General features: G+C 38.9%; 1 protein-coding gene across 1 annotated transcript in view; it reads right to left on the bottom strand.

The window, feature by feature from the left end:
* Positions 1-1,025: 1,025 nt before the first annotated feature.
* The window catches only part of ATG10 (autophagy related 10), a 262,904-nt gene continuing 238,419 nt past the window's right edge, over positions 1,026-25,510 (bottom strand). The window contains exons 6-8 of the mRNA XM_003786018.3: positions 2,942-3,039; positions 2,226-2,342; positions 1,026-1,932 (exon numbers count right to left, since the gene is read on the bottom strand). Of these exons, the coding sequence (XP_003786066.1) occupies positions 2,231-2,342; positions 2,942-3,039 (210 nt within the window). The 3' untranslated portion in view covers positions 1,026-1,932; positions 2,226-2,230. The remainder of the gene's footprint in view (positions 1,933-2,225; positions 2,343-2,941; positions 3,040-25,510) is intronic.

The raw sequence follows: 25,510 nt of genomic DNA, 5'->3' as shown, positions 1-25,510 counted from the left end.
GAGGAGATGGAGCTTTCTAGTGAGGAAGACCTCCACATTTACAAAAACTCTTCCGAACTTTTTCTGCCACTGACAAATTTTTAAGTCTTAATCAATCAGAGGAGAAAATGTTTTTAAACTTAAAAAGAGAAAAACTCCAAAATGTTGGCCCCAACCTAACAGACTATCATCTCAGAATTTGTTAGCAAAGGATAACTAATATTCTCAGACAAGTACATCATTCAAATGACATGTTATTACAATTTTTTTTTTCATGCCAGAAATGACTTGGCTTGAGAAATGACTTGCTGAGAAATCTGTGTTTACGTTAGGGAGAGTGGGGGGAAATCCCTTGCAGAAGTTGAAAAGATGTTAAGTGGTAAATACCAAAATGCCCAGCAAGCATATAAGCAGACTCTCCTCCTAGCATGAATATGTGCAGCTCAGCGTTTTAAAATTTACTTTTAGCTTTTCCAGCAGTTTGAGTTAACCCTTTCTTTACTTCCACTCCCTTTCTGAGTTCAGCTCTCCCTTGAAGATGTGGACAGGGGAGGCTGTCACAGTGCTCCAGGAGTCACCAGTGAATGAGGCCCTCACCCTAACTGGTTTCCCACCAGTGGGCCACCTTGTGAATAAATGCCTCCCAAACTTCCTAAGCATCCATTTCATGCCTCAGCAAAACTAGGAAGCAAGTCCAGCTTGCACAGAATTGGAAAAGGCCTATCGGAAAAAGCTATGCACACCAAGCTCAGTAAAGGTACAACCACATCAGAGGTTCTCCAGGGAGTGTGTGTAGCAGAGTTCTCTGGAGCTGTTGTAGGTGGCCCCAGCATCTGCAGTTGTAAAAAGACCCTCAGGTGATTCTAAAGGACATTCCTCAATGAAAGACACACATCTAGATCCTCTCAAGAGCCAAGAACTTTTCTGTCTTAGTTTCAGGGCCTAGCAAATTGAAATGAAAATTAAAACAAGTAAACAAAACAGAAAATTCTTCAAAATTAGGGTCATGTTAATACTTCACTGGTTATTAACACTCTTTACAGACTGAGCAAATAACAATCGCAGACAAGGTAACCATTTAAGGGGTATTTGTATAATACTTTGTAATATTTTCCCAGGCATTAACAATCACATGTGGTTCTCACAGAAACCCTATGAGTTAGCTTGTTATTCCCAAATTAAAGATGAAGAAATAAGTCTTGCAGATGTGAAGATTTGCTCAAGATCCCTCATATAGTAGAGTAGAGCCATTTGTGAGTTTGACAAGAAGAGTGACACAATGACTATTGTTTAGTTACTATAGGTAAAAAGAATCGTTAATGTTTAAATACTTCCTATCTAGTTACTATGCCATACTTTGCTTGTTAAAACACACTACCTCACAATAAAATATTGATTGTATTTTCCTTATTCTGTATTATCTATTTGCACACACCCACATACATGCACGCGCACATACACATTTGGAATAAAACCCAAATAATCTATCATTCTTGAGTTTGATTGTGGGAAAATAAGATTGGTTATATTTATATCACTAATTTCAGGGATGTGTAAATCCTGTGTTTTAATTTCATACATCTTACATTGAAAAGAGTATACAAATCAATTTCTCTATCAATCTCAATATCAGAAAAAAGGGAAGGGAAGTGCCTAGCCTAGAAAAAAATGACAATTAGTGCCCTAATGATGTCAGTATATCTAGTATTACTAAATTAGGTTCATTTTTTTTTGTTATTTATAGTAAGTTGTATCTTTGAAGTGTTTTTTCTAAACATTCAGTACATTGTATATCAAATATCAGTTGCTGCAGCCATTTGCTTCTGAGGGAAAAACAATCCATGTCAAATCTTGGTGAGATGAAATATTGCATAGTATTGGTCTTATAAAACAGCTGGCCAGGGAAACTTTTGGTACGTTTCATGTTGCAATTTCTAAGTTCAAATGAAGAATCTGAAGAAGAAGAAGAAAACAAAAGCCAAGAGAATAAAAGGTTAATTGCACAGTAAGACTTACCTCAAGAATATCAATTCTAGAATAAAGCCATCCACTCCTGTAATTGGGTGAGAACTACTTACAGCAAGGCCAAAAGCTTCCTAAATGATCACGTAGGGCATTGGAAAACTAATAAACAAGTCAGGTTTCAGCTCAGTAAAGAGCAAAGCAAATTTTGCATCTGGGGAGAGGGGGAGCCCAGCAAGGACGAGTCTAACAACAAAACATTAAATCCAGGCTTTGCTTTTTACCTTGGTCAGTCCACATTTCGTTCACCCTGTGAGGTGGCTTCAGCATAACTCAGAGGTAGATTCAGCCCAACAACTGGCCCTACGATGCTCAGCCATGACGTGATGTAGTTGACGTGCCTGTAAAACAAGTGAATACAGGCCATGCGAGTGTTTCCACTGTAGTCTTTGGGTGAATGGTAGAAAATTGACAATATCAGAAATGAGGCTTTCTTTAAAGATGTGTGCCCACCACTTGGAAGCCCATCGTTTCTGAATGTCAGCCCCTCTTTGCCCAGAGAGACTGTGAGGGTCATTCACTAAGGTAGGTGAAAATGAAGTAAGGCACTGCGGCTTCTGACTTCCCCTGATGATTCTAATTTCACCCATGAATTACACAGCTTTTAGTAAGGCAATGAGGTAAGGATGCCTGGATTTGAATCCCAGTTCCACCACTTAACCAGCTGTGTGACCTTGGCCGAGTCACTCAACTCCTCTGTGCTTTAGCTTCCTCCTCTGTAAACCGGGTGAAACCATGATACTTAGCACACAGGGTGTTATAAAAATCCAATGTGTTACTCCATCTAAAACTCACCTAGCATACAGTAAAGATCAATAAGTGTTAGCCATTACTATCATTACCAAGAATATTTCCCTTTCTGCATAGCTTTTAGAGTCACATAAAAAGATTTATACCATTAAAATCAGAGAAACCAATGTGTCTTGCTGGTGTTTCTTACCTATTGATTTTCTGAGAATTCTTTAATATAGGAGTCATGAATTCATTCGTCTTGCAGGGATGAAGTATAAAAAAGGGCTGCCCGAGTATTGGATGTTCCTGTAAGAATCACAGTGGGTCCGGGATTGAAAAAGTTAAAATAAATAATCTGGTTTACTCCTTTGAAATAAATGTTTGTTTTAAATTCCAAGTTATTAATTGAATATGCAAGTCTATTTTGAAATATAATTTATAATCTGAACATGAGAAGAAGTTAGCACATAGGAGCTATTCACTGATAAAGTGTAATAATGTAGTTGAGTACAGTATAGTAGGAGGCACGGTTTTGCCTACATGATGCAAACCATATATTTTATCAGTTCCCTTTGTTGGCTTATAAGTATTATTCAGTTTTTCCTTCAAGGATGTTCATCGAGCCCAGTAGCTTGATCCCCTGAACAGCACACTTCATTCACCTCTTTGTCAATGGTAAAGGAACCAAAATCATTCACATATTTCTTTACACAAATTTTGTCAACATGTTGTTTCAGGCATAACTGTGTCTAGGACCAATAGGGACATATTCAGTGAGTAGAGAGGGTGGGGCACAGCGTTGTTCTACTGTCTTCTCTCTCTCCCTTTCTCTTTTTGCCTGTTTCTCTCCTTCCGTCTTTCTCAATGCTATAGGGCCATTTCTAAAAGTTAAGAGCTCATATAACATAACTCCGCTCCCTTTATAAGGGAGTAATTGGATAGAAGGTATAGGTCAGACTGCTCCCAGATTAGGGATGGGGATGTCACTCAGCAAGCAATAGGGAGACAGAGCAGGTCTCTAGGTAATCTGTGCCAAATTCTACCAACACAAAAGCAATAATCAATGATACATTATTGACCGTTTATATCGTGAATTAACTACTAGGCCAGAAACTGTAAACTCAAATACCTGTGAAGACCAGGGAGGTGAGCTAAGGGGTTAATGCCAGTTAAATACACCAGCAGGTGAAAGGGACCGTGGGGACCTGGAGGGGGTCACCTGTAGCGCTACCTGCTACTCTGCTCCAGTCAACTGTGCCACGGGGGAGTGCAAGGGCAGCACACCAGACCTGCCTGCTTGTGAAAATAACCTAGAAAACCCTAAGTTATCGTAAAATCTCCTAAATGTAGATGTTGGTACATTTTTTTGAACATAGGTAGGCCAAATGTAACAGATTTCTAGGCTGGGTTTAGACTAGGGGCTGCCTAGCTGCTTCTCTTGGCTTCTGCTCCTGTTGCCAGCCCAAGGAGAAGCTGCACTTGGAGCTGGTCACAGGAAGAACTTTGTGGCTGTCCCTGCTGCCTCACCCCTTGGTCTGTGCACACATCAATGTTCCACTGGTGCTGGTGACACTGCGTGTGGAGGTTGGTTGGGGTGGGGGTGAGGGAGGAGTTCCCCACTAGGTGCAGATTGTTGTATGTATCTGGCATTTTTAGCACCACCTGCCATTTTCTTTCTCCCTGAGGCCATCTCCAGTGTCTCTGACCAGTGACCTGACTCTTCTAGCAAGCACTCCTTTCATCTCTCCAGCTCTCTTCCCACCCTCATTCCCAGTTCTAACCGGGCCCCACGACACAGCCCAGATGGGTTGTGCCTACATTAAGTTCTCCTGTCCAACCTTGTCTGGTTTTTGTTATCTGCTTTAAACAAATATTTATTAATTCAACACATACTCACAGATCATCAGCTTTCATGTGTCTTTCAGAAACAGTTCCAGTTATAGAGACTACTGTACAGTTCAGATATGGATATAGAGGCTACTGCATTGCTAAGACAAACACAGTTTCCGATCCTATGGAGCTTAGATCCCAGAGCAGGAAATAGCCAATAAACATATAGAGCAAATAAACAAACAAGATAATCCAGATCATAATAAGTGCTAGGGAGGAAACTAAACAAGGCAACAAGAATTGGAGGGATGGTGGTGACATTGGCTTTGGTGAGAAGGTTAGCTTTCACTGAAGAGGTGGTGCGATGGACTGAAAGTGTCTGCAACTCCCCACCCCCAAAGTCCAAGTTGAAATCCCATTGGTATTAGAAGGTGGGGCACTTGGGAGGGACTAAGTCATGGGGTGAAGCCCTTATGAACGGATCTGTACCCTTATAAAAGACACCCCAAGGACCTTCTCACCCTTTGCCCACCACAGAAAAGACACAGTGAGAAGACAGCATCTAGGGGACCAGAAACAGGCCCTCAGCAGACACTGGATCTGCCAGCACCCTGACCTTGGATTACACAACCTTCAGAACTGTAAGGAATACATGTCTGTTGTTTCAGCCACCCAGTTTGTGGCAGCTAGACAGGACCAAGGCAGGTGATATTTAATCAGAGATCAGAATGACAAGAGAAAAAACAACCATGAAGATTTCTAGGGACAGAGTGTTTAGGCAGAAGACCCCAAGGGGAAACAAGTACAGGAAATGTGCAGGGGATATGCAAAAAAATTTAAATGTAGTCTAAATTCTTTTTGGATGACATACATAGTTACCAGTGGAAGGAATATAGACCTATAATCCAATGTTAGTGATGTAAAGATGTATTACCTTCTTTAATAAAATGAAACCCAGGCTTCCAAGGCTGCATAGAATGGAAACATTCATAATGAGGGGGATCGGCCCAATCTCAGAGCCTCCACTCTCTCCCAAACTCGCTCTCCTTTTGGTGTCTTGTACCCAAGAGGTATATACACACTTAGAGTTCGGGGGCCATTCTCTCAGAGCAGACTTAAGACCATGTCACGTTGTAGCTGCTCATTTGATGCTGCTAAGTAGACTTAAACTTCACTTTGTAAGTCACCTTTTGCTCATCCCATAAAACAAATGAGTTAGAGCATGCATCACTGTTTGGGGTCAAGTCCTGCCCCACTGCTTAGCCAGCTGTGCGCTTCTGGGAAAACCATTCAGTCATTTTATGTCTCTGTTTCCTCATCTGGTAATTGGGGCTAAGAGTAGCATCTGCCTCATGGATTGATTGTGACGCATCAATGAGATAGTACCAGAAAAGTACATTGGACAGTACCTGACACACAGCAAATTCTTAGTTGGCTATTAATGTTCAACCTACTGATGTCTAAACAGACAAGGTAATAGCAAGCCATTCAGAACATAGTCTTACAATGTCTATAATAAAATCCAATATCAAAATCTAAAAGCAGGAAGTTCCTCTAGATTTTATAGCATATTAAGAACATCACTGACTAGTGTTTGATTATAATTGAAGGGAAGAGATGTCTGAATTAGTAAAAGGTCTAAGTCTATATGACAACTAGAACTATCAATATATTTGTATTCAGGTTTAAAGCCAAATAAGTGGAAAATAATTCAAATGAATTTAAATTAAAATAAAAGCTTAGGCACTTCAAAAACACTTCAGTAATCTACCACATTTTAATATTCATTTTTCCTCAAACAACATAAAAACAGTGATATTAGCATTTGGGGTTATATTCCAATAAAATAAAATGCATGGTGATACTCATGTGGAATACTTTTTAAAATAATTGAGACTTTCATGCCTTAGGAGAGCATTTAGAATAGCATGAGTATTTCTCTAATGCAGATTTAGCCATCTGAAAAAAAAACTTTATCCTTTACTATATTGAGACCTTATATTTATATTGAAATGATGGTCTTTAAGAACCACAAGTTTAAATTTAAATTGGATTTTTAGAATTAAAACTACATTGTTTTGGTAAAATGCTTTTGGTTTAAAAGGATCAAGCTATGATGTGTTGATCAGCTTAAAATAGGGATTATAAGATATACTTACGTAATCTTTTAAGAAAGATTTCTTATATAAATAACAGGAGTGGACTTCCAGCTGTGGCAGAATGAAGAGGTCAGCAAATCCTCTCCCCAGAAAATAAGTATAAAACTGAACAAAATTGTCAAAAACAAACCATTTCTGGGCTCTGGAAACCAACCAAGGGCAAATAAACCTGTGAGAAGTGTTTAATTTATGATATGCTGCTAGAACTTCAAGTTAGAAACCAAGAGAATCTGCAGCTTTCTTTCCTAGAAATACTTCCATATCCCTCCCACCCCAAACTCCAATCCCACCCCAATCCCAGGCCCATCGACAGAGAAGTTTTACCAGAGCAGGGCTGGCTTTAAGCACCAACACTTGTAACGCCAGGGGGGCTGACAGTGAAAACTACTGCTCAGCAGCACTGCCAATAAAAATAGCAAAACAGGTACTAAATGAAAAGGAAAAAAACCACAGCTCTGCTGGCCAGAGGTTGAGGTCCCAACTGAGGCAAGCAGCATGCCAGCCAGAAGTTTAATGGGGAGATTCTGAAAATGAGATAGTCACAGAAGCTCTAGGTAAGTTCTCCAGGAATCCCTGGCTGACAGGAAAGGGTTGAGCAGAGAAGAGATAAGAAGATGTGATGGGAAGTAAAAGCTGAAGTCAACTTAAATAATGCCTGAATTTTGAGTGTGTTCCCAACTCACACATATGTCTATAAACAAGAGAAGAAAGCTGTACAGGCTTGAGGTATTTTCCACAACTTCTATCTAGTTATTGGCTCACCTAAAAGCTATGCAGACATAGTTGAAAACCCTTGAGGAAGGCAGGTTAAAAAATAAAATAAGAGGGCGGCACCTGTAACTCAAAGGAGTAGGGTGCTGGCCCCATATGCTGGAGGTGGCGGGTTCAAACCCAGCCCCGGCCAAAAACTGCAATAAATAAATAAATAAATAAAATAAGAATAAAAAATATTAAAGATATCAGTGGCTACACTTACATAAGAGAAAATTATGCAGATAAAGCCTAGGGAGGTTACTAAAACAAATAAACAAAAACAACAGCAGCAACAAGAAAAAGACAATCCTCAGGAGAAAAATTACAATCCTGAATTTCCACTCTATATTATACAAAATGTCTAGTTTTCAAAGAAATTTTGAGACATGCAAAGAAACCAAAAAGTATGATACATACAAGTACTGTATCATTAATACAGACTGACCCTGAGTGAGCCCTGATATTTTATTTACAAAGAATCCAAAGGAGGTATTGTAAATATGTTCAAAGAATTAAATATAACTATGTTTAAAGAATTAAAAGGGAAAAATTATGGAAATGACTCAGCTAGGTAATCTCAATAAAGGAATACCAATTATAAAAATAACCAAATAGAATTTCTGGAGTTAAAAAGTACAATACCCGAAATAAAAAAGAAAAAAAAATGAAGAAAAATAATCTTCACAGAGCTATGTATGGGACAACACTGACTGTACTAGCACACAGTACATGTTCAGGAGTCTGAAAAGGAGAGGAGAGAAAGGGAAAGGCAAAATATTTGAAGAAATGCTAGCTAAAATTTTCTAAACTTGGATGAAAAACAACCTACAGATCCAAGAAGTTCAACAAACTCTAAGTAGAAACAAAGAGAGATTCATGCCTAGACATATCACAGTTAAATGTCTGACAGGCAAAGATAAGGAGAAAATCTTAAAAGCAGCAAGAGATAAATGACTCATCAAAAAAGAGGAATAATAATATCATAATGGCTGACTTCTCATTAGTCCAGATAGGAACAGAATGACATATTCAAAATACTAGGGGGAGGGAGGAACCCCACCAAAACTGTCAACCAAGAATTCTATATCCAGCAAAACTATCCTTCAGAAATGAAGACAATATAAATATATTCCAAGGGAAACAAACTACGAGAATTTCTTGCTAGTAGATTTGCCTTATAATATATACTAAAGAAAGTGCTTTAAGAAATAAAACCAGAGGGTAACTCAAGTCCAGAGGAAAAAATGAAAAGCCTCATAAATGATGAATATAAAAGTCTGAACTTTTTGTTAATGTCTTTAAAAGATATAAGATGATATAAGCAAAAATCATTTATAAATATAATATACATGACATTATAACATAAAGGAAGGGGGAAGAAATGGAAACATATTGAACAAAGTTGCTATATTTTAGGAGAATCAAGTCAGTATTAAGTTGTGCCTCTGCTGTTAGGATGTAAAGGTGTTTTTGAGAGTATTTGGAACCCCAAATCTCCTTCTTCTTGTGAAATAATTCCTTTAAATATGTTGTTAACCAGGACCACTCTTTAGCAATGTGTCAAAAACATCTGTAATGAATTAACACATGGTTAAATTATACAGGCTTCAACACCCAATACTTTTGAAAATGTATCAGTATCTCTTAGTTATGGCAAATTAGTCAAATAATCACTTCAAATACAGATAGAAAATTAATTTTTAAAATATCAAATTCTTATTTCTAAATCTATAGGACTACTAAACACAAGGCCTTGAGTTATAAAGAATGCAATAATGCTGGTATATATACAGAAAAAGTCTTGTTTCCTGATATGATTAGAATTCATACATTATCTCATTCATTCATTTAGCAAACATTAAATCTTCTTGTCTGGTAATTTTAAATTGAATTAAGCCTGACTCAAAACAAAAGGTCTATAGTTCAAAAATGTGGTTAATCTTACAGAGAACAAGATCATGCTACAGAACTTCCAGAATTCAAAGTTAATGTAGTGACCTGAGCTAAGACTATTTTTTTCTGTCACCCTCATTCAGGTGATCCTTCAAGCCCAGCAATTTGTATTCAGGTAGAGAATTTACAAACAATTTGAAGACGTGATCAGTGTAAACAATTGATCTGGATAATACCCTCCAAAAGCCATTTTTCTTCAATGGAGGTTTCTTAAGGCTTATACTAACTATCAAGAGAGATTATCTGTATTTTCTACCTTTTCCTTCAGACAGCCAGAATGAGAAATGAAAGAAGTCTTTAGTTGGTTCAGGAATTACGTGTTAGAGTTGAAAAAAACATCTAAACTCCTACACCTTATTTTTTTTTAACATACCTTTTTCAGAAATGGAAGAACATCAAAACTGTCAGGATCTTTTTGGTGACATTTCCTAGATCAATTCAGGAGGTAAATTCGTGTGAAAGTGCTACCATCTGCTGTCAGTACTAATGAACTGAGCATATCTGCACTGAGAAAAATGTCCATGATGAAATACACGCAGCCAATGAACTGTGTTAGGCTTACAGCTCAATAAACACTTCCACTGGAACAAAGTTCTGCTAAATGGTTTTCTGTGAAAATAGAAATGATGGGTCAGATTTCTATCTCTGTAACTCCAGAGAAGTTATATAGGCACATTTCCTTATGAAATTTAATTTAGCAATGGTTAAATGTCTCATAAAATAAGTCTGACATGAGTACTGTGAATTGGTTTTAGAACTATTAGATGTGACTATCACAAGGAAATGATAATACTGCACCTTCATTCTTACATGCAATAAATATGATGAGTTACTTGGTTCATTTCTTAATTTTCTTGGCTCTCTGGGAGGGCACAAATATAATTTCACATACTAAGCTTTCATCTAGTTTCATATTCGAGACTGATAAAATTTGCCTTCCACTCTGGGCACATTTCTTAGGAATGAAGCAGTATCTTTCTTGTCCTGCCTCTCAAGCTGGGGAGGGAAAATGACCACTGAGCCTCTCTATTAAGCACTGTACTAAGCGCTTTACATGGTCCCCCACCAGCCACAATATCCTTTGGGGGAAGGCTGTATTATTGCCACTTTGGAGAACAGGTTCAGAGAGATTTTGCTTGTGGCTATCCAGGTAGCAAGAAGCAAAGCACCACCTCCAACCATGGCTAGTTCCTGGCTTTCATAAATAAATCTATTTATTTATTTTAAAAATAATATGTTTTCTTAAAATTATAGTTCAAAAAATAACAGAAAAGAACAAAGAATAAAAGCAGGATAACTCAAAATTGCCCTGCTCAGCTGTAACCATTGCCTGCTAAATTTCCTTTTGGACCTTTTTATACGTGGGCATTTCTGTCGCTTTTCATTCACTGAACAGATATTTACTGAGTGCCTACAATGTGCCATTCCCTGTCACACGTGTCTTTTATTGATCCTCTCAGTTACCTTTGTTCTCTGTGTTACTAATTTTTGCTCTTATCTTTATTGTTTGCCTACATATATTTTGAATGAATTTATTTTGTTGTTGCTATTTTTCTTAATGTTCCAGGGGCGCTTAAAAGACTGCATAAAGAATATGTAATCTGCAGATGCTGGCGAGGGTTTTACATGTCACATTAGATCAAGCTAATCATCTGTGCCGTCTGCAGCCTCTCTGTCCTCGTTTGCTTGATCCATCAATGAGAAAGAGAAGTTCAGATCTCCCCCATGAACACTGATTCGCCCGTTGCTGCCTGTACTTTGTTGGTTTTTCCTTTCTATATCCTGAAGCTGCGTTATTTAAATGCACAGACGTGTATCTTCCTAGGGAATTGAAACTTTAATATGAAGGGATATTTATTTCTGATTAAGTTTTCGGCCTCCTAAAAGGAGTCTCATCTGATCTTAATGTAGCCACATCAGCTTTCTATTTTCATTATGGATTTATAAATTATTTGACTTTCAGTCTTTCTGTGTCCTATGTTTAAAGTATTTCCTGTAAAAAGAACATAGATAGGTTTTTGGGTTTTTTTTTTTTTTTAGTCCACCTTTATAATCTGCCTCTTACATGGAGTGTTCAGTTCATTTACAAGCTTGGTGATGTCATGTGGTTGCATTTTTTCCATCTTTTTGTGGACATTTTACTCATTCTATTTTTCTTTTTTTTTTTTTAATTTAGAGATAGAGAATTTTTCTTATTTCTGTTCCTTTTAATTGTTTGAAAATTACATACTGTATTTCTAAGCATAGATATCCTTAAATTTGTAAATAACTATTTCACTCTAAAAATTTATAATTTTTTAATATCTTTACTTTCTCCCCTAAAACTCATGTAACTTAGGGTGTTTAACTCTGATCACCTCTTCTATATTTTTTTGTATTATGACTCAAATGTTTATTGAGATTTACTCATATTTTACTATTGTTTCTGCTTACAATTTTCCCCCTTATATCTCAGCATCCATTCCAGGACAATTTTTTTTTCTTTTTTGAAACAGTCTTACTTTGTCAGCCTGGGTAGAGTGTAGGAACCTTAAACTCTTAGGCTCAAGTGATCCTTCTGCCTCTGCCTCCCAAATAGCTGGGACTACAGGCGCCCCCCACAATGCCCAGCTAGTTTTTCTATTTTTAGTAGAGACGGGGTCTCACTCTTGCTTAGGATTAGGGTGTGAGCTACCACACCCAGAATGATATTCTTTATCATTGAAATATGTTTTTTAGAATACCCCTTAGTCTAGATCTGTAGGTAGTAAATGGTGTCATCCATGAATGCTTTATCTTGTTATCATTTTTTGAAAAATACATTTTTGTATGTATAAAATTCTAAGTCATGATGATATTCTCTCAGCACTTGGATTACATTATCCCATTTTCCTCTGGCTTCCCTGTTTTTGGGGGCGGGACATGAATATAAGAGGGTCCTTATCTAACAAACACTATTAATGTAACGTGCTTCTGTGTGCACATTTGACAATGTGAAATGTAAGGTTAGATAATTAAATCTATAATTTCTCTCATTTGTTATTTCTTTTTGAATCTTTTCAATGACTACATTATAGCTGTACATATTTATGGGTTACACGTGATGTTTTGATACAAGCACACAATGTGTAATAACCAAATCCCAGCGAGATATCCATGACCTTAAACATTAATCACTGCTTTGTGTGCGTAACATTCCAAATCTACTCCTCTAATTATTTTGAAATATATAATAAATTATTGTTGACTACAGTTGCGCACTGTGCTATGAAACCCTACCTTTTATTTCTTCTATTTAACTGTATTTTGGTGCTCATTAACTAATACTTCTTTATTCCCCACTCCTGTCCCAACCACTGGTATCCACCATTTTATTCTGTTCCTCCATGAGGTCAGTTTTTTTAGCTCCCACATATGAGTAAAACACATTTGTCTTTCTGTGCCTGGTTTATTTCCCATAACATAATGTCCTCCAGTTTCATCCATGTTGTTATAAATGATGGGATTTCATTTTTCTTTATGGAGGAATAATATTCCATTGTGTATATGTATCACATTTTCTTTATCTGTTCATCTGTCAATGGATGATTAGATTGATTCCATATCTTAGCTATTGTGAATAGTGCTGCAATAAACGTGGCAGTGAAAACATCCCCTCAACATACTGATTTCTTTTCTTTTGGACATATACCCAAAAGTGGAATTGCTGGATCATATGGTTATTTCTAGTTTTCTTGAAGAACTTTCATTCTGTTTCCCATAGAGGCAGTACTAATTTACATTCCTGCCAGCAGTGTACAAGTGTTCCCCTTTCTCCACATCCTCACCAGCATTTATTTTCTGCCTTTTTGGTAATATTTTAACTGAGGCAAGATGGTATCTCATTGATTTGTATTTCTCTGATGATTAGTAATATTGAGCATTTTTGCATATATCATTTGGTCATTTGTGTGTCTTCTTTTGAGAACTGTCTACTCAGATATTTTGCTCATTTTAAAATTAGATCATTTATTTGGTTGCCATTAAGTTGTTTGAGTTCCTTATATACTCTATTTATTAATCCCTTGTCAGCTGAATAGTTTGCAAATATTTTCTCCCATTCTATAGGTCGGGAAACCTGCACATTATTAACTGTTTCCTTTGCTGTGCAGAAGATTTTTACCAATATTTACATGTAGTTTACCATTAAACTACTTGCCGTTCCCCAAACACTCCATTCTTCCTTCCTACAGGCTTTCACACACTCTGTCCTCTCTGCCCAGAACACCCTCACTCCCTCCTTCACCACTAATACCCATTTCTTTCCTACAGATCTCAGGTTTCTTTTAACCCCCATTCTGCACCACTTAGCTCCCCTCTGTGTTCCCACTGTACTCATGCTTAAGTCTACTGCTAATTTCACACTATTGTGTGTGGGCATTTACTGTGTACGGGAGTCTTCTACTACTCCATAATTCCTTGAAGGAGAAGTATTCTGACTACTCCTTTAATCTCAGCATCCAGCCTTTTATTTAATAGGTACTTAGTAAATGTTTGTGGAATTAATTCATAGACAAAGACAGCTCATTGTGCCAAAGTAAATTATTACTGGCACGTGCAGCCTGCTTTATAAAGGAGAATATTTGTGTGGAAGGCACCAGTAGCCCCTAAACCACTGTAAAGGCATGAAAAGGACAGAACCAGTCTCTCTCCTTGGGACAGGATAGCACCTCCTGTACATGTATAGGAGTCCCCAGATAAGATAAAATAACAGTATCTATAGCTGTTTTCTCAAACTTTCCTCCAAAGTGTATTTTAGAACAAAGAAGAGGGTCTGTGGGCATGGTTAGGAATAATTCCCCACTTACAAGTTACTTTAAAAACTATCTATTGCAGGTGGCCCCTTTGGCTCAGAGGAGTAGGGTGCTGGCCCCACATACAGGAGATGGTGGGTTCAAACCTGGCCTTGGACAAAAAAACCCATAAAAAACCTATCTATTGCAATTATGCAATATATTCTAAAATCTGTCTATTGGTTTCCACATAAAATAGCATATTGTTTTACTATTCAGAAAAGATTGATGCACCAAGGTACATATTTTAATTCTATGAGTTAGCCTACTCCCTAATATGCCACTGTATCCCCTTAAAGTATGCTACTCAAACTGAGAAGCAGATTTGAATACTACTAAAAGATATAATAAACTTACACCTTCTACTTTTACTTATACCTCTATTACTCCATGTGTTTTTAATTCATGCATCCAATAAATATCACTGAATACCTACTATAGGTAAGACACCACGCTAATCATCCATCCACCCACCTATCCATTTATTCAAGAGGTATTTATGGACTATGTTCTATGTGCCAGGCACTGTTCTGGCACTAGAGATATTAGCCTACTAAACACAGAAGCAAAGCCTGCTTTCATAGAGTTTACATTCTAGTCTGGGGTACTAGGAAGATATAAAATATCGACCCATTACCTCAACAGTCCAGTTGCACCCCACTACTAGGATTGTACCTTGAGGGGAAAGGGTCCCAAAAAGTTTGTCATTACTCACTCCCCACCCCTTGGGATTTCTAAATAAATGGAAATGCAGGTCCCTAGGGAGAGGAGCAGTTTCACCTGGCCTCAAGGTCAGGGGTGAGCAATAGGACTTCTAACTAGGAATAAGAAAAGCTAGTAAGAAAAATTGTCTCTGTGGGAGGGATTTTTTTCCCCATCATTTAAACAAAGGTATGGAAAGGCTTCAGACTTCTAGAGATCACAGCGGTAGTAGCAAAGAATGACACATCCCCCCTTGGTATAAGCAGAAGGCCTAGGGTGCCTGTCGGCCAGCGAGGGGCTCTCCAGTCAACTAAAGGGAAATCATGAGGCAGAGATGGCCCAGGCCTGAGGCTCTATGAGTGGAAAGACCCCTTCATCCTTGGCCTGGCACTCATGGTGAGGGTATCACGAGGGGATTCCTGGGACTTCATTACTGTTTTCCCACTGCAGACCTAAGGCTTGCTGTATGGTTTCAACTGCGCAGTTTCTGTAAGTCTGTGTTGAGTGTTCTGCTCTTGGAAACACCACACGATGCATCAGGGTGTGTATGTATTTTCCTGTGATGTGAGAGAGCCTGAGTCCAGTGATAGCTGCTTTCCTCTTTCCAGGCTTTGTCAGGGCATCTGCGATCCTAAGGTTACAGAAATCACCATAACATGATAGGCCACTATTCTGGCCAACCAAAAGCCACAAATCCAGGAATATAGGATTCTAAGAAAAGAGAGGTTACTTCTGATGAGGAAGTGGGGTCAGCGAAGGGGTCTTGTTAGAGATATAGTAAAATTTAATCTGGTCCAGGCCATTAAAACTGGGCAGGACTCAGGGCAGGAGAAGAGTGTGACCACAGTTTTCAGCCAGAAACAGTCTAGTCCAAGTTTAATGGAAAAGGAGTTAAGTGAGAGACATATTGACTTCCACTTTTTAGGTAAAACCTAGAAGTTAGCAAATTTGGAGAAGAAAAATTGCCTATTTTTGTTTGTTCTGTTTTGTTGGTGTTGGTGTTAACTGGTTGAGGCAATTCTTTCACAGTCAAACAATTCTCCAGAAGTAATTAATAGCTGCACAAGACAAAGAGGGAAGGTTTGGATGGCAAGTCGTCCTATCTTACAGATTTGAAGAAAGAAGAAAAAAGGGGAAAAGGAATAATCTCAGTCCAGATTTCTGTCCTTTATAGGTACATGAGGATATAAACAAAAAGACAGTGAGAACACATTCAAGGGGAAAAAACGTATGTGAGAAAGAAATGAAAGTCTCGCTCAAGTACCCCGAACGGTCAGCACGTTTCTGCTCACTTCTGGGCCAAGCGGAGGAAGCCAAGTGAATCACACACACTCTCTGCTCCAGCTGCACCTGCCAACATCTTGTGGTCAGTTAATTAAACAATGGAATTTAGGAAGGTGGTTTCAAAAACAAAAAACCCAAAAAGCAGACCATCAAATTCACATGTCACACAGACACAACCAGGTTTTCCAGGATTTTTATTAAAAATTACAGACATCGCAGCAATAATGCTCAGATACCATCTCCTTTACTAACAAAACCTTTCTTTCACAGCACCAAAAAGAGGTCAGAAAGTTCTCCCACCCCTGCATAAATCTGCAAAGGGCTTCCTCCCTGGGCTCCTGACAGTCCCAACCCCAGCCCCTCCTGGATCAGAGAGCAGAGTCTAAATAGATTTATAGAGTCTATATGGGTTGTTGCTTTAAGCAACACTATTAATATGCCAGAACTCTAAGTTCCCAAACTTATTCAGTTATCAATTTGTTGTACATAATTTAATCTCTCTGTATTTTGATATGCAAAATGGAAATAGCACTGCTGATACTTCACAGGGTGAAAAGGAGATAACCACCAAGACCATTATAAAGCTTGCTGGGGGAAAAAGAGCTTATGTAAATGTCTATTAATTAAACAGTCACGGCTGTGCAACTAGGTCAGGCATGATGATAAGAGTGAACAACCTACCCCAGCCACCAGCATCAAGAAGAAGAATTTAATCCTAATAGCACTTGTTGCATTTTATAAAGAGTCTTAAATTGTACTATTCTGTAACATAACACAGAGCACCATCTTCCAGACTGTCCTCAAAGAATTCTTTGATAGAGCATACACTTATTAGAGACAACAGCCAAAACAAAAACAGAAAAGGCAAGCCAATTACTAATGAAGAACTTGTAAAAAGCTAATCAAAGCTCTCATCCAGAGAAAATGAGAAAATCTGAGGCTCGGAATGATTTTGTATATTGATGAGATTTCATATAGTGTTACAGAAAGAAAAATAAAACAGATTTAAATGAAGACAAAAAGGACTCCTAGTCTCTGTTTAAAAGCCTCATTATGTTCTGTATCAATGTTTTTATTAAAATGTTCTATTCTCATAAAAAAAATCCATTTTTAAAAAACACTTGATGGGAGGTGCTGTCAGTAGAGGTCACTCTCAGTTTCTCTCTTTCTCTAGTCAAAGCCCTGGCAGGGCTGGGGGTCAAGAGAAGAACCTTTATTCAGTCCCACCTGAGGGTGACAGCAAAGGCGTGCAGTGGCAAAGGGAAGACTCTGTCTTTCTCCACAACAAAGGAAAAAAACAATTCTTTTGTTTGTTAGTTTGGTTTGAGAAAAGGAACCTAGTCTGAAGATGTAACAGAAAATTCCCAAGGAGAATGTCAGAATAAAGACGAAGCAAGAGAATAAAACTGTCAGGAGACGTGAGGAATCTAAAGCAGAGTGGGCTCCTCTAAGCGTGACCCCAGGACCACCTGCGGCTTGGGGCTGCCTGTCCACCACACAGAACCCTGCACTCCAAATGTGGGGTGGTGCCCAAGGTGCCCAGGCACAGCAAAGACTGAGCGCACCCGTGCCCCTAGGGGAAAAGATGGCTTTCCCCACCAAGAACAGAGGGAGGGAAAGAAGGTGGCCGTGATGAGTGCTGAGAGCAGCAGGGAAACACAGGGCACATGGCTTCTGAGCAGATCAGTTAATGTGCTGCCTGTGAGGCATACTCCCGCGGGGCCAGAAAGTCAGGAAAGAGGAATGGAGGAAAAGCTACCAGAGTACCTAACATGAGGACGTGGTTGGTCAGGGAAGAGGGGTCCAGGGGAGACTGTAGGCACAGGCATCCTTCGAAATGGAAGGATACAAATTAGTGCATGTATTTAACATTCACCAAGATTCTCACTTGATTCCAATACTGCCAAGCGGCTGATAGATAATTCTTGTAAAAGATGTCAACACCGAGGTTTAGAGATCCCAAGTGAACTTCCCAAGGTCATCTAACCTTGAGATTTGATTTCAAAGCCCCTGCCTTGCTCTCCAAGTATTTTTTTTTTTTTCAGAATTACCTCAACTTTCTTCAAATGTACATAGAGCAAAAGACACTCAATTCCTATCATGTCTCTCCACCTGCCCCTTGCCTGAGCGAGTCTGGGGCACGGGGTGCACACATGACAAGGGGGTGAGTTGTGTCCATGAGGTCTGAGCACAGGTCTAGGGCAGGGTTTGTACTGATGAGCTGAGCACTGGCCTGGAGACCAGGTACTCTAAGCCCTGCCTCTGTCCCTGCAGAATCGGGAGCCCCTGATCTCAGCTCAGTGCTGAGGGCCACGGAAGAGACAGAAGATAAAGAGGATCAGAAAATGCCCTCCCTCTGCCAAACATACCACTCTGCTTAAGGACTGTTTTGAACTAAAGGCAATTAATATGCAGCAAATGCAGAAAGAAGTTTTTAGCCTCCCCCATCTACCCCAAAACAGGACATAAATTTCCCTTTGTGAAGCTGTTCTCCTCCCTCCCCCAGCCCTGGACACAGAAAGCTGGCGCTGAGATGGGTCTGCACAAACAAGCCTTACTGAAATATCCCTATTGTTTGTTAATTTCCCCCTAATATTTACCTTTCCACAGTTTGTCTTGTCACTTCTCCATAAATTTATCATCTTTTATTAAAATGGTGTATAACCACCCCCCTTTCACTTTCACTTTTCCATGAGGGCCTCTGTACTTATAAAGTCAAAATATTAGCAACAACTAAAATTTGTGTGGCTTTTCTTGTTAACCTATCTTTTGTCAATTTAATTTGCAGGCCCCAGGCAATAACGATGAAGGGTAGAAGAAAGAGTCCCCACCCAACATAGTAAGAAGACAGAATTAAGAAAAAGAAGAAATCAAAGCTATGCATTAATGTTTATTATCTAATTTAATTTTCACGATATAAAGTAGATATTGCTTTTCACATTTTGTACAAATTTGTTCAGAGAAATGGCTTATCCAATGTCATGGAATTCGTAAGTGATAGAACCAAGACCCACATCCAAATTTAAGAGTGGAATTTACTCTTTTCAGTGCCAACCCTGATAAGATTAAATACAGAACTTCAGCATGAAACAACTTGAAGGTGGTACTATAAGCTTAAAATAATCAAAAAGATCACGATCTAGTTTTAAAAGAGTTCAATAAAATGGAAAGGCTGAAGACATCCCACCTGGGAAGAACAGATTCCAAAGAATGGACATCAGTATTAATGTATGAAGTCTGATAATTAAGTTCACAAACTCATCCTAGAAAAAGTGCTACATACCTCATTGCTGAATATCACTACAGTCAAGTTCAAAGTACTTCGTTTGGGAAGCCATGCACTGACACTGGCACCTACTCTACCCTTCAAAGCAATTTTGGAACTCTTCTTCTGGAATGGCCATCAGAGCAATTGTATTACCCTTGATGTCCTGAATGTCATCAAAATGTCTCCCTTTCAATATTACCTTAATCTTCAGTTAAAGAAAAAAGTCACTGGGGGCCAAATCATGGGAGTAGACAGAGTGTTTTATTATAGTTATTAGATTACTGGCTAAAAACTCCCTGATGGACAGTGCTGTGTGAGCTAGTGCATTGTTGTGATACAAGAGCCATGAATTGTTGGTGAAAAGTTCAGGTTGTTTTTGTCTAACTTTTTCGTGTAGGCTTTTTAGCACTTCCAAATAGTAAACTTGGTCACCTGTCCAGTTGGTATGTATTCATAATGAACAATCCCTCTGATATCAAAAAAAGTTAGCAACATTGTTTTGACTCTTGATTTGGACTGACTGAACTTTTTTGGCCACGGAGAATTGGCTGACTTTTCCATTCTGCACTTTTGGTACAGAGTTCTCCTAGTCAGGGCTGGACAGGGACCCCCCATTCTCTAGGTCTGGATGAGCTGAGAAATCAGACCATAGTCTCTAGGCACAAATAGGGCACCCTTTCCAGGCTACACCCTCTGGGCTTTAGCCAGGTCCTAAACAAAGCAGCCTGAAAGGTTCTGGGAGGTTCTTTCTTGAATAGAGAACACACCCCCTAATTATTGCCTGAGGCAAAAACTGCAAGGGTGGCATCCTGAGCTAATTTTAGGATTATTTTAGGATCATTTTCTGCCCACAGACCTCTGGTCAATTGTGATACACCTAAAAGATCCCCTACCCACAGGATAGGAAAAGCAGCATTTCAACCCCTAGACTGAAGATTTAGAAGATTTCCCACTTGGATCTCCCCTCTGCTGCAGGAGGTTCTGTTCTCCCTCTTCTTTTCACCTCTTTTGCTTATCATGCTTATCAGTCTTTCTCCCTGTCAATAAATTGTCCTGTTGCTTATTGGCATGATCTGTGATTTCATTCTTCAAATCCCTGAGACTAAAGATTCAGCATAGAGAGAAATTCCAGCAACATTTTGACACTTATTTCAGGGTCGTGTTGGTATACACATGTTTCAACACTAGTTGAAATCATATCATGGCCCAAAACATTGTCCTGCCTCTCCAAAAGGTCTTAGCAAACTCCAGACTCCCCTTTGCTGTTGTTCATTTGTGAGCTCCTTGTACGATGACAGTTCTGATGGCCATCCCAGAAAGAGTTCCGAACCTCTTTGAAGGATGGACAAGGCGCTGACATCAGTGCATGGCTTCCCAAGGGGAGTACTTTGAAGATGGTAACCATAGTGATATTCAGCAATGAGGTATGTAGTACTTTTCCTAGGCCCAGTTTGTGAATTTAATTGTTAGACCTGTAGAAGTTTGGGATGGTTTATAAAGACAAAGCTTAGGGAAGTTTAATGTAACTTCAATAGCTTCTGTCAGGCTTAAAGCATAGTTACAATGATCTGATTAGCAGAAGTGGTCTTTTTCTTTGGGGGAAATGTATATTTAACATTCTACACTGAAGGTGTCACTGTCATGAGGTCCCTGTTCAGGCTGCCATATGATCTGAGTTAGGTACAGGACAATCGAGGAGTCAGCTAGTCTATAACAAAGATGAGGGATTGGCAGGGCCGTCCTGTCTCCTGTCTTACAGCTCAAGATCAGGGAGGCGCAGTCAAGCCAGTCATCTGCAAAGAGGGACTGCAAAGCACGATGCCTGACTCCGCTCACAGTCACAGCTCTCTCATGGCTTGAAGTGTTTTCAGGGTTCCAACAGCTTTTACATTTTATTTTCACAGTATATTTTTATCTTAAAACATGACAATTGGAGGTCTGTATCTTCTGAGTATTGATTCTTTACTTTTTCTCTTTGTGAAAAGAAAATCGCAGGCTCAGGCTCCTGTGAAGAGATGGCCCTGCAGATAATTCATTAAGAAAATTCCTTGCTCCCATAAGCAAGGACATGCAAACTGTACCTATGTCCAGCACCTAAAGCTAAAGTCTATTTGATTCGACACTCAACTCGTAATGAATTACAAGTTTATCTTATGGGTTACAGAACTGGAAAAAAGGTGGAATCAGGCATTCTTCTACCTACATAATCGAGGCTTCCTTCAATCCCATACTTTATGCAAAATGCAGATTTCTTGGGCCTCAGGAGAATGTAGCTGCTTTCTCATGAGCCCGCTTCCTTTTCTTCTCTCTGTATGCCTTTAAAATGCTAAATGTGGCACTGTGGCTCACGCATGTCATCCCATGCACTCTGGAAGGCCTGAGCTCGGGAGTTCCATACCAGCCTGAGCAAGAGCAAGACTCTGTCTCTACCAAAAATTGAAAAACTAGCCAGGTGTTGTGGCAAGTGCCTGTAGTCCCAGCTACTCAGGAGACTGAGGCAGGAGGATCTCTTGAACCCAGGAGTTTGAGGTTGCTATGAGCTATGATGACAGAGCACTCTACCCAGGGTGACAGAATGAGACTCTGTCTCAAAATAAATAAAATAAAATAAAATACTGAAGGTTCCAAACTCCCCTTTGGCAAAAACAACTATAGCTTGTCTGTGGGCTTGTGATTTTTTTCTGGGTGCAAACTCAAAATCTTGGCTTAATAAGCAAACCTCCATTGATTGAAGTTTTTGCCCCAGTCATTCATTTGGGTTGACATTTTCCACTATATTACATAATGGTGACAATTTTTGCTTATTAAATCTATTTCTGAGATACACACTAAAACAGGAACATCACTTTTGAGCTAGGTGAACATAGTACTGAATTAGCAATCAGAAACTCAAGAACTTTCACATTTACAAAATGAACCTAATTTATTTTTAACCTGATATTAATGTCTGGTAACTATCACACAGGGAGTATTTATGGGCAATACAAATAAAATAGCAGTCTATTAGTAACATTACTTTTTAGAATTGTGCCAAATCAAATTTTAAAGCAACAGAAAACCATACTGATGAACCTTCAAGATGATTTTTTTAAAATACCATAATGCTACCCTTTAGATAAATATAATCTGTGTAAATATCTAATAAAAGAACTCCAGTTTACAGCCACAGTTCTTAACAGTTACATTTTTCCTTCCTGATTCTTACCAGGTTTGATAATAAAAAGATTTCTTTTACATAGTATTCCCAGCAGATTTCCTAGTGATTTTGTTAAGCTAAAATTAGTTTTCCTCTTTAGAAGCTCTTTCAAAAGGAGCTCCATGAAAAAAATTCCTGGATGTGATAAACTCATTACAAAATCTGTGATTTACCCTTTTAATAATGAAAAATGTTAGATCAAGATCTGACATGTAAAAAGAACTATGAGATATTTTCCCCACTTTCTGGAATACTAATACTTTAAAGCTAAGTAACAAATAACAATGTGATACAGAGATAGATAGATTAGATAGATAGACATAACAGGCTATACTAAGAAACCATACTTTTTCATATATGTACATATAATAATAACATAATAGAATTTTCCAGACAATACTTGTATTCTGGTATTTTGCAAGCAAGTATTAGCGAGAGGAATGAACTGATCTTTAAGGGCAAGAATGGCAATTTCTTTTTCTAAATATTATTTATGATCTTAAGCAATTTAATAATGTCAAGGTTAAAAATACACACTTTAATCCCACTTCCTGATCATATCAATTTCTTACATTTCTCCAACTTCTGTTGGAATTTCAAGAATTGATTTTTATAGTTTAGACCAAGTTCAGTACTTTCTAGACAAGAAAGTCTAAGGAGTGTCTAAGACCCAGAAAGAAAACTAATAGTAGGAAAGACAGCCTTTGCACATGAACTCCATGAGATGAACTTGAAAGTTGAGCTCCGGCCCTTCTGATCAGTGATGTTCAATAAAGCTCACACCTGCTTACCACCAGGTCACACTTGAGCTCTTTTTCCCTTCCTCTTAAAGGCTGATTTCTTCTCAAATTTTGTATCTATCTATCTATCACAGTTATGTACAAGAAATATAGGGTGTCCATAAATTTGAACTTTATGGACACCCTGTATATAATTCTGGAGTCCAATTTTTCCTGTTAACATTATTTTATACATACTTCCCTACATTTTGCAGAGTCCTCATAACTTTCTTTTTAGCTACATAGCTCTCCACCTGGTTAATATATCACAATGGATTTAACATTATTCTACTGTTAGACATTTAAATCATTTTCCAGTTATATACATTCTAAATTATACACATATATATTCTTCCTTATGTATTATTTTCTTACAAAATTTCTAGAATGAGTAAAAACAGTAGGAATGTTTATATGGCTGTTGATCTGTATTATCATATTTCCCTCCAAAAATATTAAACTAATTTATATTGCCACCACTACAAACTGCTTTACTCAGTCCTCATTGGTGTTAATGTAAGAACTAAATTTCTTTTGAGGCCAAGTGCTATGGCTCATGCCTGTAATCCTACTAGGCAGATGGATCACCTGAGCTCAGGAGTTTGTGACTAGCCTAAGGAAAGCAATACCCTGTCTCTACTAAAAACATAAAAACTAGCTGGGCGTTGTGGAGGGCACCTGTAGTCCCAGCTACTCGGGAGCTTGAGGCAAGAGGACGGCTTGAGCCCAAGAGTTTGAGGTTGCTGTGAGTTATGATGAAGCCACGGCATCCTGCACAGCACCCTACCCAGCATGACAGAGTAAGACTCTGTCTCAAAATAAGTAAGTAAATAAACCCTCTTTTGAAATACTTCACAAAATCACTACACAGACACCGTAAAGACTCTAGCCAACTAAAGCAGGCTTTATGTCACTTTTGATGTGGCTATAGGATGCAACTCTTGGGAATTGCTGACTTGACACAGGAGAACGTATGGAGGATTAGGGCTCAGAGTGGGGTTGGATGACTTTCTTGAATGCTCATAGACATATTATGTCCCTGGGAGATGCTTTTCCAGGTTGGCCAGGGTAAGGGTTAGCAACTTTTCAAAAATAATTTGCCAAGGCTCAGGTCTGTGTTATCTGCTGTGTCTCCAAGACACTGGTACAATCGCCCTTTGATATCCATGGGAATTGGTTCCACTACTCCCCACAGATTCCAAAATCTACAGATGATCAAGGCTCTGCTATGAAATGGTGCAGCAGAGTCAGCTGACCATGCTTGGGTCCCAAAGGGACCCATGAAAATAGGCCACAGCAAGTCTTATTAATTAAAGCTCATCAACTTGCTCAGAGTCTGCACCAGCTGGTATAAAAATGGTTATAGTGCTAACATTATCTCTCCTCCAAAAAGCTCCATTTTCCTTGGCTGGGGTCTGAAAAATAGTAAGTGTATAAACCAGCACACAAAATCCTGTCTTTACAGTTACAACCACAGATATGTTGCTATGAAACCTGGCCAACTTGAAGCACGGCACGAAGTAAAAATGAAGTCAGAACTGTGCATGTCAAACTTGCATAAATATAATTAGCAGTAAACACACTTTAGGGCATGCACATTTTCTTCAACATTTTTTTTCTTTAATAGAAAATGGTTCATTTCTAGCATGTTCCTCCTAAGAACCCTATTTATTCTTGTCCTAGCTGGGGTCCTCCAGTAGCCACAACAACTGCTATGTCTCCCATGAAGTGAAACTGACAGTATCCCCCCACCTCACAGCAGCCCCACCTTCCACTCCTGCCTCAGGGAGGGTCCACTCAGAGAGGGCCCCTCCCACATGCAGCTCAATGCATAAATCCACCATCCTCTTCAAAGCCAAAGGCAAGGGCTCACTCTCTCTCTCTCTCTCTCTCTCTCTTTGGGAGCAGGCATGTTTGTTTAGAGTCAGAGGACAGTGGCCCAATCATAGCTCACTAAAACCTTAAACTCTCGGGCTCAAGTGAACCTCTTGCCTCAGCCTTGAAAGTCACTGCCATTACAGGCAGGAGTGACAGCACGTGGC

This window comes from Otolemur garnettii, unplaced genomic scaffold, assembly GCF_000181295.1.
Source record: "Otolemur garnettii isolate 467f Iridium unplaced genomic scaffold, OtoGar3 scaffold00017, whole genome shotgun sequence".
Classification (NCBI taxonomy): Eukaryota; Metazoa; Chordata; class Mammalia; order Primates; family Galagidae; genus Otolemur; species Otolemur garnettii.
The sequence above is the reverse complement of the archived record's forward strand: the minus strand, read 5'-3'. Positions and strand labels throughout refer to the sequence as shown.